Source organism: Rhinopithecus bieti, unplaced genomic scaffold, assembly GCF_001698545.2.
Source record: "Rhinopithecus bieti isolate Rb0 unplaced genomic scaffold, ASM169854v2 scaffold_39375, whole genome shotgun sequence".
Classification (NCBI taxonomy): domain Eukaryota; kingdom Metazoa; phylum Chordata; class Mammalia; order Primates; family Cercopithecidae; genus Rhinopithecus; species Rhinopithecus bieti.
In genome coordinates, this window is record NW_016816119.1 from 207661 (window position 1) to 221054 (window position 13394).

At 63.7% G+C, this 13394-nt stretch overlaps 1 protein-coding gene and 1 long non-coding RNA gene across 2 annotated transcripts in view; both read left to right on the forward strand.

The window, feature by feature from the left end:
* Nucleotides 1-6354, forward strand: part of AGRN (agrin) — a 37854-nt gene extending 31500 nt beyond the window's left edge. The window contains 13 exon segments of the mRNA XM_017854414.1: nucleotides 63-278; nucleotides 393-622; nucleotides 724-858; nucleotides 1055-1151; nucleotides 1246-1410; nucleotides 1546-1657; nucleotides 1852-1863; nucleotides 2073-2189; nucleotides 2271-2463; nucleotides 2545-2632; nucleotides 4007-4231; nucleotides 4676-4779; nucleotides 5064-6354. Of these exon segments, the coding sequence (XP_017709903.1) occupies nucleotides 63-278; nucleotides 393-622; nucleotides 724-858; nucleotides 1055-1151; nucleotides 1246-1410; nucleotides 1546-1657; nucleotides 1852-1863; nucleotides 2073-2189; nucleotides 2271-2463; nucleotides 2545-2632; nucleotides 4007-4231; nucleotides 4676-4779; nucleotides 5064-5221 (1852 nt within the window). The 3' untranslated portion in view covers nucleotides 5222-6354.
* Nucleotides 6355-9584: 3230 nt separating this feature from the next.
* LOC108516789 (uncharacterized) overlaps nucleotides 9585-13394 on the forward strand; it is a 10063-nt gene continuing 6253 nt past the window's right edge. The window contains exon 1 of the long non-coding RNA XR_001881931.1: nucleotides 9585-9627. This is a non-coding gene — a long non-coding RNA (uncharacterized LOC108516789). The remainder of the gene's footprint in view (nucleotides 9628-13394) is intronic.

The following is a 13394-nucleotide window of genomic DNA, read 5'->3' on the forward strand; positions in this document are numbered from 1 at the left end:
CGGGCGGGGCGGGGCGGGGGGCGGGACCAGGCGTCGGTTCTGAGCACCTGCTTCGCCCTCAGGTTTGACACAGGTTCGGGGCCCGCAGTGCTGACCAGTGCGGTGCCGGTAGAGCCGGGCCGGTGGCACCGCCTGGAGCTGTCGCGGCATTGGCGCCGGGGCACCCTCTCGGTGGATGGTGAGACCCCCGTTCTGGGCGAAAGCCCCAGTGGCACCGACGGCCTCAACCTGGACACAGACCTCTTTGTGGGCGGTGTACCCGAGGACCAGGCTGCCGTGTGAGTCTCCTGGAGGGTGGTGTGGCCCCGGCCCCGGCCCTCTGGGGTCCTGGTGTGCAAGGTGGCTTTGCCTGTGACCCCTGAGCCCTGACCTGGTGTCCCTCCTGGTGGCAGGACGCTGGAGCGGACCTTCGTGGGCACGGGCCTGAGGGGCTGCATCCGTTTGCTGGACGTCAACAACCAGCTCCTGGAGCTTGGCATTGGGCCGGGGGCTGCCACCCGAGGCTCCGGCGTGGGCGAGTGTGGGAGCCACCCTTGCCTGCCCAACCCCTGCCGTGGCGGGGCCCCGTGCCAGGCCCTGGAGGCTGAGAGGTTCCACTGCCAGTGCCCGCCCGGCCGCGTCGGTGAGAGTGGGGCTGGGGCGGGTGGGAGTGGGACCTTGGGGCCTGTGGGCGGTACCCAACCGACACCTTCTGGGACCTTGGTCCTGTCTTCCTCCATCCAGGACCAACCTGCGCCGATGAGAAGAGCCCCTGCCAGCCCAACCCCTGCCATGGGGCGGCGCCCTGTCGTGTGCTGCCCGAGGGTGGTGCCCAGTGCGAGTGCCCCCTGGGGCGCGGGGGCACCCTCTGTCAGACAGGTCGGGGGCGTGGGGCTCTCAGGGCAGGGGGTAGGGGTGGGGTCAAACGTTTGGGTGGGTACGGGTTCCAGGTAGCATTGCAGTTAGGATGCGGCTCAGTCTAGTTTGGGTTTTGAGTTAGGCTCCGCATGCGGCTGGCATGGGGTGCAGGAGGCCCTGGGGGTCAGGACTGAAGCCTTGGTGACTCTCCCTACAGCCTCGGGGCAGGACGGCTCTGGGCCCTTCGTGGCTGACTTCAACGGCTTCTCCCACCTGGAGTTGAGAGGCCTGCACACGTTTGCACGGGACCTGGGGTCGGTGGGGCAGGAGCGGGGAAGGGCCGGCCTCCACCTCTGTCTATCCCGTGGGGAGAGGACAGCGAGACACCCTGACTCCCCATGACCCCAGGGAGAAGATGGCGCTGGAGGTCGTGTTCCTGGCACGAGGCCCCAGTGGCCTTCTGCTCTACAACGGGCAGAAGACGGACGGCAAGGGAGACTTCGTGTCACTGGCACTGCAGGACCGCCGCCTGGAGTTCCGCTACGACCTGGGCAAGGGGGCGGCGGTCATCAGGTGGGCCGGCAAGGGTGGCTGTGGGAGGCCTGGGGCACTGGCCCGGGGCTGGGGCACCAACAGGTCACTCGGGCCCTGGGGGGTCGGGCGGCCAGTGGCGGCCAGAGCCCGCTCACACTGCCCCCTCCTCACCAGGAGCAAGGAGCCAGTCACCCTGGGAGCCTGGACCAGGGTCTCACTGGAGCGAAACGGCCGCAAGGGTGCCATGCGTGTGGGCGACGGCCCCCGCGTGTTGGGGGAGTCCCCGGTGAGTGCTCTGGGCCGTGAGGGGACTCCCGCTGCTGCCTGCTCTTCTTACTCGGGCGGCAGCCCCGCCCCTGCCGGCGCTCACGGAGCTATTTTTCTGTCCTGTTCTCTCGGCCGCCTGCCCTGTCCTCTGCCTCCTCTGCCTCCCTGCTCTCTGCTCTCGCTCTGCAACCCCACCCACTGTTCGGAGGCCAGAAGTCCCGCAAGGTACTGTCGGCCTCTCCTTCGCTCACCGTCTCTGGCGCCTCCACCCCTAGCGTAGCTCCTCCCCACTAAGGACCCTGCCATTTCTGTGTGATTAACGCTGCCCCCTAGATAGGCAGTGGGCGGCTGGGTGGGGGTGCGTGCAAGTGCCTGGGCCCTGGGTCTGCACCGTGGGTGGGCTCTGCACAGCCCCTCACCCGCTGTCCCCGCAGGTTCCGCACACTGTCCTCAACCTGAAGGAGCCACTGTATGTAGGGGGAGCTCCCGACTTCAGCAAGCTGGCCCGTGCTGCTGCCGTCTCCTCTGGCTTCAACGGTGCCATCCAGCTGGTATGTGGGGTGGGGCGTCCCACCGGCCTCCAGGGTGGGCGGGGTGGCAGGCGGGACAAGGCTCTCACTCTGCCCCTGCAGGTCTCCCTGGGAGGCCGCCAGCTGCTGACCCCAGAGCACGTACTGCGGCAGGTGGATGTCACATCCTTTGCAGATCACCCCTGCACCCAGGCCTCAGGCCACCCCTGCCTCAATGGGGGCTCCTGTGTCCCCAGGGAGGCTGCCTATGTGTGCCTGTGTCCCGGGGGATTCTCAGGGCCACACTGCGAGAACGGTGAGCCTGGCACAGGGCAGGGGGTAGAGGCTGGACGGGCCCAGAGCCCACGAGGCCCACCCTCACCTGCCTGTCTCACAGGGCTGGTGGAGAAGTCGGCAGGGGACGTGGATACCCTGGCCTTTGATGGGCGGACCTTCGTCGAGTACCTCAACGCTGTGACCGAGAGGTAATGTGCCATCCTCTGCTGGCTGCTGGTCCCGTCTGTGCCTGCGGGGCAGGACACCAGACCCCCACACACCTTCGCTCCAAGGCCAGGAGGGGACGGGCTGGTGCTGCCTCTCCCCTCCCACCTCTCACTGTCTGTCTCTTTGTTTCCAAGCGAACTGGCCAATGAGATCCCCGTGTGAGTAGAGCTCAGCCCCCACCTGCTCCCTCTCATTCCCACCCCTCCATCCTTTCTGGTGGGGAGCACAGTCCTGAGCCCCCCAGTCCATCCCTCGTGGTGGAGGATGGGGGTCCGGCGCTGTTTTGTGGCAAGAGACTGTTTCCTGCCTCAGAAGTGTAGTCGCCCCTCCCAGGGCACAGGCCAAGGGTCGCCCCACAGCCAACCCCCACCACTGAGGCTGTACACATGTGTGTGCACATGCATGCGTGTCTGTGTGTGTGTGTCCGTGTGCACTTCCGTGTGTGTGAGCATCCAGATGTCTGTGCGTGTCTATATATATGGGGTGGACGTGCAAGTGTACGTGTGTGAATATACAGCCATGTGTGTGCATGGGCCCGTGTGTGTGTAGGGGAGACATGCAGGTATGTGTCCGTGTGTGTGTGTGCATAGGTCTGTGTATGCGCGTGTATATATGGGGGTATATGTAGATATGTGTGTGAACAGGTGTAAGTGGGGAGCATTCAGGTGTGTCCATGTGTGTTCATGTACACGTGTGTGTGTGGACATGCAGGTGCGTGTGTCCGTGTGTAGATTTGCATGCATGCACATATGCACGTGTGTACTGCGGCATCTGAGCCCCTGGTCTCCATTCCATGCCACCCTATGCCTACCTTCTTGATCTCTGTGCCCAGCCTTGGCCGTGCTCCCCTGCTGTCTGCACGTGGGTGTCTGTGCCCTCACGTGTCCGCACATGCATGTTTAAGCGTCCTTGCTGGGGCTCTTTGGTGGGCAGGCCTATGATCCTCGAGGCCATGTGTGTCTTCTGTGGGTGCCTGCTCCTTGCAGCCCACGGTGTTGGGGAGGGTTTGCATTGGCCCGCCTGTCCCCTGCTCACCTGCCTCCCTCTCTTCCTGCTTCTAAGCCCCGAAACTCTGGATTCCGGGGCCCTTCACAGGTGAGCACGTGGCAGCAGTGCCTGCAGACGCCCAGCTGGCCCATCTATCCTCCCACCCCTCTCTCGGATCTCTCTCTGCCAGGCTGCCCCTGTCTCCGTCCCTCTTTTCCCTCCCACTGTCGGTGTCTGCCCACCAGCCACCCCTGGGTCCCGTCACCAGCCCTTGTGGCCTCTGCCGCTGGGGCCCTTGTTCTCCCACCTCCCCCACCCTGTCCTGTTGCCACCTTCCTAGAGGCCCTGACCTGCTCTCTGCCCTCCAGCGAGAAGGCACTGCAGAGCAACCATTTTGAACTGAGCTTGCGCACTGAGGCCACGCAGGGGCTGGTGCTCTGGAGCGGCAAGGCCACGGAGCGGGCGGACTACGTGGCACTGGCCATTGTGGACGGCCACCTGCAGCTGAGCTACAACCTGGGCTCCCAGCCCGTGGTGCTGCGTTCCACTGTGCCCGTCAACACCAACCGCTGGTTGCGGGTCGTGGCACATAGGTGAGTAGGGAACCCAGCGTGCTGAGAATAGTGGTGAGGGCTGCCCACACTTGCCCAGCTGGGCTGTGTCCAGCCACTTATGGCCAGGGGTCAGGGAGGACACGCCTTGCTGCCTGAGCCGAGGTCACTGCCAGTGGGAGGAGGAAGGGCCGAGGAGATGCAGGAGAAGCAGTGATGAGTTTTCAGGTCCGAAAGGCATCCCGGCCCTGCCCAGAGCCTGCTGGGGGTCGCTCTGATCCGAGCCTGGCCGTCGCCTCCAGCAAAGCTTGAGCTGCGGGAATGTCCCCCGCCTTGGCTCCCAGTGCCCTCCTTGGGGTCAAGGTCACCCCATCCTTGCGCCAGGCTGAGGCACCTGCTGGGCATAGGAAGGATGCAGGGTTTACGGTCTAGAGGAGGCAGAGGGAGCTCTGGGCCCTGATGGTCTCCCCCTCCCTGTACCCCCAGGGAGCAGAGGGAAGGTTCCCTGCAGGTAGGCAATGAGGCCCCTGTGACCGGCTCCTCCCCACTGGGCGCCACGCAGCTGGACACTGATGGAGCCCTGTGGCTTGGTGAGCGTTTTGGGGAGACTAGGGAGGGATGCCCAAGGGTCTCATAATAAAGGGACAGACTCCACCCCCCAGGGCCCACCTTGAGTCAGGGTGCATGTGAGCCGGTGGGATGGGCTCTCTCTTCTCCCGCTGTAGCCCCTGCAGTTCCCAGTGCTGTGGGGCCAGGAGGCGGGGGCCCAGGTGTGGTCCCCCTGCTGGTCACCTGCTTGTTGGGGTGCCCGTGGGTCCCTCTGCCCATCAGCATCACTGAGTCACAGCTGGGTGACTCCCAATCTGTGCTGCAGGGGGCCTGCCGGAGCTGCCCGTGGGCCCAGCACTGCCCAAGGCCTACGGCACGGGCTTCGTGGGCTGCCTGCGGGACGTGGTGGTGGGCCAGCGCCCGCTGCACCTACTGGAGGACGCCATCACCAAACCAGAGCTGCGGCCCTGCCCCGCCTCATGAGCTGGCACCAGAGCCCCACGCCCGCTGTAATTATTTTCTATTTTTGTAAACTTGTCGCTTTTTGATATGATTTTCTTGCCTGAGTGTTGGCCGGACGGACTGCTGGCCCGGCCTCCCTTCCGTCCAGGCAGCAGTGCTGCAGACAGACCTGGTGCCGAGGGACGGACAGGCGAGGTGGCAGCGTGGAGGGCTTGGCGTGGATGGCAGCCTCAGGACACACACCTCTGCCTCAGGGCGCTGAGCCCCCCCCCTTGCACTGCGCCTCCCCCACGGGGTCCCCGCCGGGAAGCAGCCGCGGCCCCTGAATCACCCTCGCTCTGCCAGGTGGGGCTTGCATCCCAGAGAGGAAGGGGCTGCTGAGGTCTGATGGGGCCCTTCCTCCGGGCGCCCCCACAGGGCCTTTCCAAGCCCTCATTTGAGCTGCTCCTTCCTGTGTGTGCTCTGGGCCATGGCTGGCCTCCTATGCCAATACTGTGACTTCGAAACAATGTTACTGCTGGGCAGCTCTGCGTCCCTCCCCGTGCTGCCTGAACCAGCCCCAGGCTGCTGAGAAGCAGAGGCCGGTCTAGGTGCCCTGACCCTCAGCTGGCTCTGCCCAGCCACCCTGGATGCGGCCGTGTCCCTCTGCCACACCCCAGGCCCTGTGAGGGGCTATCGAGGGGGGCTCACTGTGGGGTGCAGTTGACCTCTGCTGCCTGCCTGGGTATCTGGGTCTGGCCACCAGCTGTGTTCTTTGTGTATTGATTTTATTTGACCCCTGGAGTGGTGGGTCTCATCTTTCCCGTCTCGCCTGAGAGCAGCTAAGGGCTGCCTCACTGAAAACCCTCCCCACAGCGTCAGTGACGGTCATCCTTGTCTCAGAACGACCAGGGGCCAGCCAGTGTCTGACCAAGGTCAAGGGGCAGGTGCAGGGGTGGCAGGGATGGCTCCGAAGCCAGAAATGCCTTAAACTGCAACGTCCCGTCCCTTCCCCACCCCCATCCCATCCCCACCCCCAGCCCCAGCCCTCGCCCAGTCCTCCTAGGAGCAGGACTCGATGAAGCGGGTGGCAGGGAGGCTGGGCGCCCTGTTACTAACTCTAGTACATTTCTGTGTCGATCGCTGTGAAATAAAGTCTGAAAACTTTAAAAGCATTGCTTGTGTCCATCCTCACCAGCGCCCTGGCCTGGTGGCTTCTTGCTCAGCTTTGTGGTGGGAGCACAGACTTGGAGCTCCCTTGGGTGGCCCTGGATGGAGCCAGGCCCTGCACAGGGGCTCCTTGTGGCGGATGAGGCCCTGAGTGGGGAGCACACACCGCTGAGCACCGTGAGGGGCGGGGCCATGGAGGCAGGAGGCTCTCCAGCGTGCACGTGTGGGTGCGTGTGCCTGCACACGTAATTGGCCCACGTCTGTGTCAGAGCACAGGGTTGGGAGGAGGCTGCACCCAGGGCTGGAAGGGCCTGGGGGGAGCCAGGGTGTGTGGGGCTACTGGGCAGCCTTTTCACTGGCCCAGGTGTGCAGGGCCAACCCTTGGCATTGCTGGAAGCCTGTAACTAGAAACCCCCAGCGTAGTTGGGCTCCTGGACTCCCTCTAACCTGCTTCCTAAATTAGTGTGTGGGTGAGAGTGCTGCAGAAGCTGAGCCTCAGTGAAGGGCGCCGTGGCTCACACCTGTAATCCCAGCACTTCGGGAGGCTGAGGCTGGAGGATCGCTTGAGGCCAAGAGTTTGAGACCAGCTTGGGCCACATAGTGAGACCACATCTCTGCAAAAAAATTTTCTTTACTTAGCCAGGCGTGGTGGTACACACCTATAGCTCCAGCTACTTGGGAGGCTGAGGCTGGAGGATCGCTTGAATCCAGGAGGTTGAGGCAGCAGTGAGCTGTGATTGCACCACTGCACTCCAGCCTGGGTGATGGAGCAAGAACCTGTCTAAAAACCAAAGAGCTGGCATCCAGCACCGGCAGATGTGAGCCCTGGGGAGAAGCAGGGGAAGAAGGGGTGGGGTGTGTGGCCAGCTGGGTGGCCTTTGCAAAGTGCTGGCTCTTATGAAAAATAAGTGTGCTTTTCTATTTTGTATTAATGATTATTAAAAAAAAAAAAAAAAAAAAGGCCAGGTGCGCTGGCTCACACCTTGTAATCCCAGCACTTTGGGAGGCCGAGGCGGGTGGATCACCTGAGGTCAGGAGTTCAACACCAGCCTGGCCAACATGGTGAAACCCTGTCTCTACTAAAATACAAAAACTGGCTGGGCATGATGGCGGGTGCCTGTAGTCCCAGCTACTCAGGAGGCTGAGATGGGAGAATTGCTTGAACCCAGGAGACGGTGGTTGCAGTGAGCCAAGATCACGCCATTGCACTGCAGCCTGGGTGGCTGAGCGAGACTCCGTCTCAAAAAAAAAAAAAAAACCCCACAAAAACATGAAAATAAGAAAGTAACATCAATGGCTGGGCACATTGGCTCATGCCTATAATTCCAGCATGTTGGGAGGCCGAGGTGGGCGGATCACCTGAGGTCAGGAGTTCAAGACCAGCCTGGCCAACGTGGTGAAACCCCATCTCTACTAAAAACACAAAAATTAGCCGAGTGTGGTGGCGCATGCCTGTAATCCCAACTACTTGGGAAGCTGAGGCACGAGAATCGCTTGAACCCGAGAGGCAGAGGTTGCAGTGCGCTGAGATCGCGCCACTGCACTCTATCGTGGGCCACAGAGCGTGACTCCATTTTGAAAAAAAGAAAAAGAAGAAAATGCTCATAAGCTCCACACCCAGGTGGTCCCATGAGTCTGGGTGTTTGCTTTCTGAGCCTTTCCTCACTTGGTCCTCTGGGGACGCGTTGAACAACCCTGTGTGCCTGGCAGGTGTCAGGCACTGGGGGTCAGGGAGGAGAGAGTCCAGGAGTGGTAGCCACACACAGGTCGCTGACGGTGGGACGCCAGGGTGGGGGCAGACTAACTTTGGGCTCCAGAAAAGGTCCAGGAAACACATGCCCAAACCCAGACCCGAAGCATGAGCGGGGAAGGGCAGGTGAGGAGGCCCGAGGTGGGGCATGTGGTGTGGGTCCACTGGATGGTGTGCAGGGCCCTGTGTCTTGACAAAGGGAGCTTTCAGCAGAAGCGGAGGCATAGCAGTGGCCAGAGGCCAGCGTGCAGGACAGAGGCCACAGATCAGAGCGGCAGGGGCTGGACGCAGATAAGCCGGGCAGGTCCAGCGAGGCTGCGTGGGCCTGGGGAAGAGGGCTGGGGGCGCTGCCTGATGAGATGTGGGAGGTTCCCAGAGGGCTCCAAGCAGGAGGACACCAGAATCCATGAGGACGCCGCTGGCTGGGACAGGGTGCTGGGCTGCAGGGGGAGCAGAGGGAGGGATTTGAGGGAGAATGGGTGGGTCGAGGGGGGTGAGAAGAGGCGCTCAGGGAGGTGGAGATGGAGCTGGAGGCACCGAAGCTTTGGGTGGATTCGCCCTGATGCGTCTGGAGGGAGGGCCGGGCTGGGGAAGCTAGGGCCCCCTGAGTGGGGTCCAGGGGGCCGAGGGGTGTCAGGCAGGGAGAGGCTGGGCTGAAGCCCTGGCGCAGGTGCCCCTGCTGGGTGTTGCCTAGCAGGGGAGAAAAAGCTCCGACGCCAGAAATGAAGGAGGGAGGAGGACCTCGGAGGGGAGGAAAAGGAGGCGCAGAACCAGGAGAGGGACTTTGGGGGAACAACCGCTGCTGAGCGCGCAGGACCCAGAAGACTCAAAGGGGACCTGGAGGGTGACGGGGCCTTCCGTGGCCGGGGGTGAAGAGGCGGAAAGCCGCGCGGGCGGAGAGGCGCTGCTGGGTCCCAGGTTGGAGGCTGTGGGTCTGAGAGGCTTCGGAAGCCCAGGGCAGCCCGGGGCCACGCCTGGGAAGGAGGGCAGCTGAGCGCAGGCGAGGGAGAGGCGCCCACGTCCGGGACCGGGCGCGGTGGGAGCTAGACTCGTGAAACCGACGGGCCTGAGGCTGGGACCTGCGCGGGGGCGGACGCGGCACAGCCAGGGGGGCCGGTCCCGCGGGCCCCGCCCCGCCACGCCCCCCGGCCTGGAGCCCCGGCCCCGGTCCGCAGAGGAGGTGGCCCCGGAGAAGCCAGAGGGTCTTGGAAGGGAGCGTGGGACGGAGCCGGCTGCAGCGTCCGCGACCAGCGACCCGGCTACCGGCGGACCCGGCTCTGAAGCACGGACGACGGAGGAGCTTCCGCCTGCAGCCCAACCTCCCAGGCGCCCGGCAAGACTGGCTGGCGCGGACCCTTTAAGGAAGCCGGGGGCGTGGCGTCGGGGCGTGGCCCGGGGCGTGGCGTCGGGGCGTGGCTTCAGGGGGCGGGGCCGGGGCGGGGCCTTCGCGAAGCTCCCAGAGGGTGCGGCCGCCCAGAGCGAACCCCGAGCGCCAGCGAGCGGCGCGGTGAGACGTGGCCTCGTGCAGGTGAGTCTGGCGCACGGCGGCCCAGAATCCTGGACCCCAGGAGAAGCGCCTACGGCCTCGACGGGTGGGCGTGGCAAAATGCCACCCGGGACCTCCTCGCGCTCCCAGCTGGGTCGCCCCTCAGACCTGGGGTTCCGGACTTCTGCCCTCCTCCACCCTCAGGCCCTGCCAGGACACTTTGGTCCCTGGCCCGCCAGGCCTGGCCTATCTCAGGCGGGTGGAAAGGGCTGCAGAGGTTGGGCCTAGGTGAGGGTCAGCAGCACCCCTACCCGGGGGAAGGTGTCTTGCGGGTGGCGGGCACAGCCTCTCCCTCTGTCCTCTTACCCCGTGCCCTGCTCCAGACTCCCTTTTTGGCCACCAGGGATGCAGTCTGTTGGGGGGCACCCCGCTTTTCCTAGTCCTGAAACTGAGGCAGCAACACCAGGGAATCCTGGAGGTGAAGTCTTCTGCCCTCCCCACCCAGGCGTGGCCTGCCCACCTCCCAGGACCAGGTTCTCTCTGGAGGACTCATTTCCCTTCCAGACCCTCCGGGGGCCCAGTGTAGAGGGTGGGATCCCTGTCTGGTCGCTGGGCTCAGGGCCGGGGGCGTGTGGGAGCTGGGACAGGCCACAGGTGGGGCCTGCTTCCTGCCTCCAGGGAGAGGGGGTGGTACGTGTATGGCAGCCGGGTACTTCCTGCCCTTTCTGCTTGACCCCTGCACCCTCCGCGTGTGCCCACGCATGCAGGCTCACCCTGCAGCGTGCATTGGCGGCCAGCCGGGAGCTTCAGAGCTGACAGCCACTCGTCACCACTTCCCAGCTCCAGGCGCAGCCCCCAGGGCCCCTTCCTCTGGGGCTTGGGGCTCGGTGAACCTGGAGCTCACAGCAGTTGCTCTGTGACCAGATCCATGAAGGAACCAACAGGGCTCACAGGTCTTCTCCTGGCCTGAGTTCAAGGTCCATAACCCAAAGCAGAGACCCTCGACCCACCCTGCCCAGCAGTGCCTCCGCAGTCAGGGGCCGGGATCACTAGGGCAGAGGCCCAGGTGTGTGGGGGGAACCCAGGCAGCCTCCAGCAGGGTCTTGGGCTTCTCAGGCGTAGGAACAGTGGACTGAGTTGGATCACTAAGAATCTGTCGGCCCAAAGCCCTGTGCCTCTCATGTTTAGCGTCCAGCCGGAACCCAGGAAGGAGGAGGCTGCCTGTGTACTGTCCATTTCAGGCACTGGTTGGCAGGACCCCTGGGCAGAGTGCTGGTGCCCAGGGAGAGCCATGTGCCTGTCATCGGCCTGTGACCCGGGGCCTGCCTGGGAAAGCCCGGGGACTCTGCTGCAACCTGCCACCCTTCCACGCCCCGCCCTGGGACGGCCATTTGGACTGTCACTCCTCTGGCCCCTGAGACCCTGCCCACAGCCGTATCAGGCCTGGGCAGTCCCAGCCAAATCCCAGAGTAGATCCACCACGCTGCCCCCAGTCCCCTCCTCGTGGTCTGCCACATCAACGTCACCTCTGTGAACACCACTTGGCCCTGGGGCTCCTATGCAGCGGGGCGGGGCTGGCGGGGTTGTGCCCGGTGCGTGTCTTGTAGCAATTATGGTGTCTGGGTCCTGGGTCCCTCAGGGGTGGACTCGCCGAGCTCCTGGGTTTCCTATGCTTCAGGGGCTGGGGAGGGAAACGTGACTGTGGCTGGTGTCAGGGGCAGAGCCCACCCTGGTTGTGGTTCCTCTGGGTCCTGAGGGGTCAGCCCTAGGGGCTGCAGGAGAGACCTCGAGGTTCTGGGGAGGGAGGTGAACGGGCACTTCCCGTGCTCTGAGACCCTCTCCCTGGTCTGCACACCTGCCACCATCAAGATGCAGGTGTGGCCAGGCCCCTGCGTGGGGGAAAGCAGCCCCCATATGGTATGTGTGTGTGTGTGTGTGTGTGTGTATATGCAGCCCCCATACCATGTGTGTGTACATGTGTGTTTGTGTGTGTGTGTGTGTGTGTATGCGGCCCCCATACTGTGTATGTGTGTTTGTGTGTGTGTGTGTTTGTGTGTGTGTGTGTTTGTGTTTATGTGTGTGTGTATGCCGCCCCCATACCGGGTGTGTATGTATGTGTGTGTGTGTGTGTTTGTGTGTGTGTGTGTATATGTACATTGACAAGCCATTCACGAACCCTGCAACCCACACTTCTCCTCAGGGGGAGTCCCAGTGTCCCAGGGCTGGAGCCATCCCCACTACGGATCAGAAACGAAGACCAGGGCCATGCAGGGAGCTGCAGCAGCCGGTGGCCAGTCTGGGTCAGGCTGACCTCTTGGGTGACCGCATCTGTCTGGTGTCATTAGACCTGTTGGGGGACCTTGGGGGTTTGAAACCCAGTATGTCCCGCCCACAGCCAGTCCCCTTGCCCCTCCCGCTGTGGGCCCTGTCACCAGGGTAGAGCTGAGCCACTGGCCCACCATGGAGCCAGGACCCCTTCGGCACAGAGTTGACCCTGGGCGCTCTAGAGAGGGTCCAGGCCTTCCAAACCTCTCTCCTGCCTGAGCAGCACCATGAGAGGGAGGGATGGGAGCTGAGGACCTGGGCCGCCCCCTCCTCCCCCACGCCTGCTGGGCACCCAGCTCCGCCTCCAGGCCCAGGTGTGAGGCCCACGCTCAGCCTGGGATTGCATTGGGCTGGCCGGGAGCGGGAGTGGGGATGCGGTGATGCTGGGGGCGGTGGTGTGATCTGCTGCATCTCGGGGGCCCGCCCCTGGGGATTTCCACGCGACAGACTTGGTGGCAGCTTTCGGGCAGGAGAGAGCGTTGGAAAGTATGATAGAGGGTCACATAAGGTCTCTTCCCGGCTCTGTGTCTCCACCCCTGTCCCTGCCTCCACACCCTGGGCGTCGCCCGTCTTGGGGTGGAGGCTGAGGCTTGTGGGGCTGGGGAGGGGCAGCAGGTGTGGGATGTGGTTCAGCAGAGTGGGCAGCCCAGGCCAGGGATGGAAGCTGCCTCCTGGGTTCCCGTCCCTTCCCCCGGCCCCGCAGCATTTCAGTGCCGGCCCAGGGATGCGCTTACCCTTTCCCGGTGGCCTCACCTGTTCTCCTGTGACTGGCCCTGGAGGTCACCACGTGGCACTCCTCCTCCAGGAAGCCTTCCCTGGTAGCCTCCCCCATGGCCACTCAGTGGGAACTGCCCCCAGGTCTGGCTCCCCCATGGAGCCAGTTTCATGGGAAGGAGCTTAGGGCACCAGGCCCAGCAAGTACCCAGGACGTGCCTGGCTGGTGATCCCCACTTCCCCACAGGCCAGGTGTAGATGGAGGTGTTGCTCACTGCTGGGTGGCCCTGCACAGATCATCTGAGCTCCTGAGCCTCCCTGAACCAGTGTGCAGGCCCTGAGGCGCCATGAGGTTGGAAGGGGGCAGACCTCTCGGGCTCTTGTCTAGAGGTGAAGACACAGGGAGAGAGTGAACGCAAATGTGGGGCGCTGCCTGCCATTATCAGTGCTGAATGCAGAAGCAGGGACAGGGATGGGGCTGCAGGGCCAGCCCGGGAGGGCCCCTCTGGAGGTGTGTGCTGTACCTCATGGGGCAGGCCAAGCTGGCTGGCCAGGCCGGGGTGGACAGAACTTTGCGTTTCCCGAGAGCCATAGAGGCCGACACTGAGCCGTAAGCAGCTCTGACGTGCAAATCCTGAGGGTCCTCTGTCTGCCATGGCTCGGCTATAGGGTCAGAGTCAGGCAGAACGAAACCAATAGTCCCGGCAGGCCAAGGCGGTGGGGGGAGAAGTGGTCAGCTCTGGGCACCTTTTTTTTTTTTTTTTTTTTTT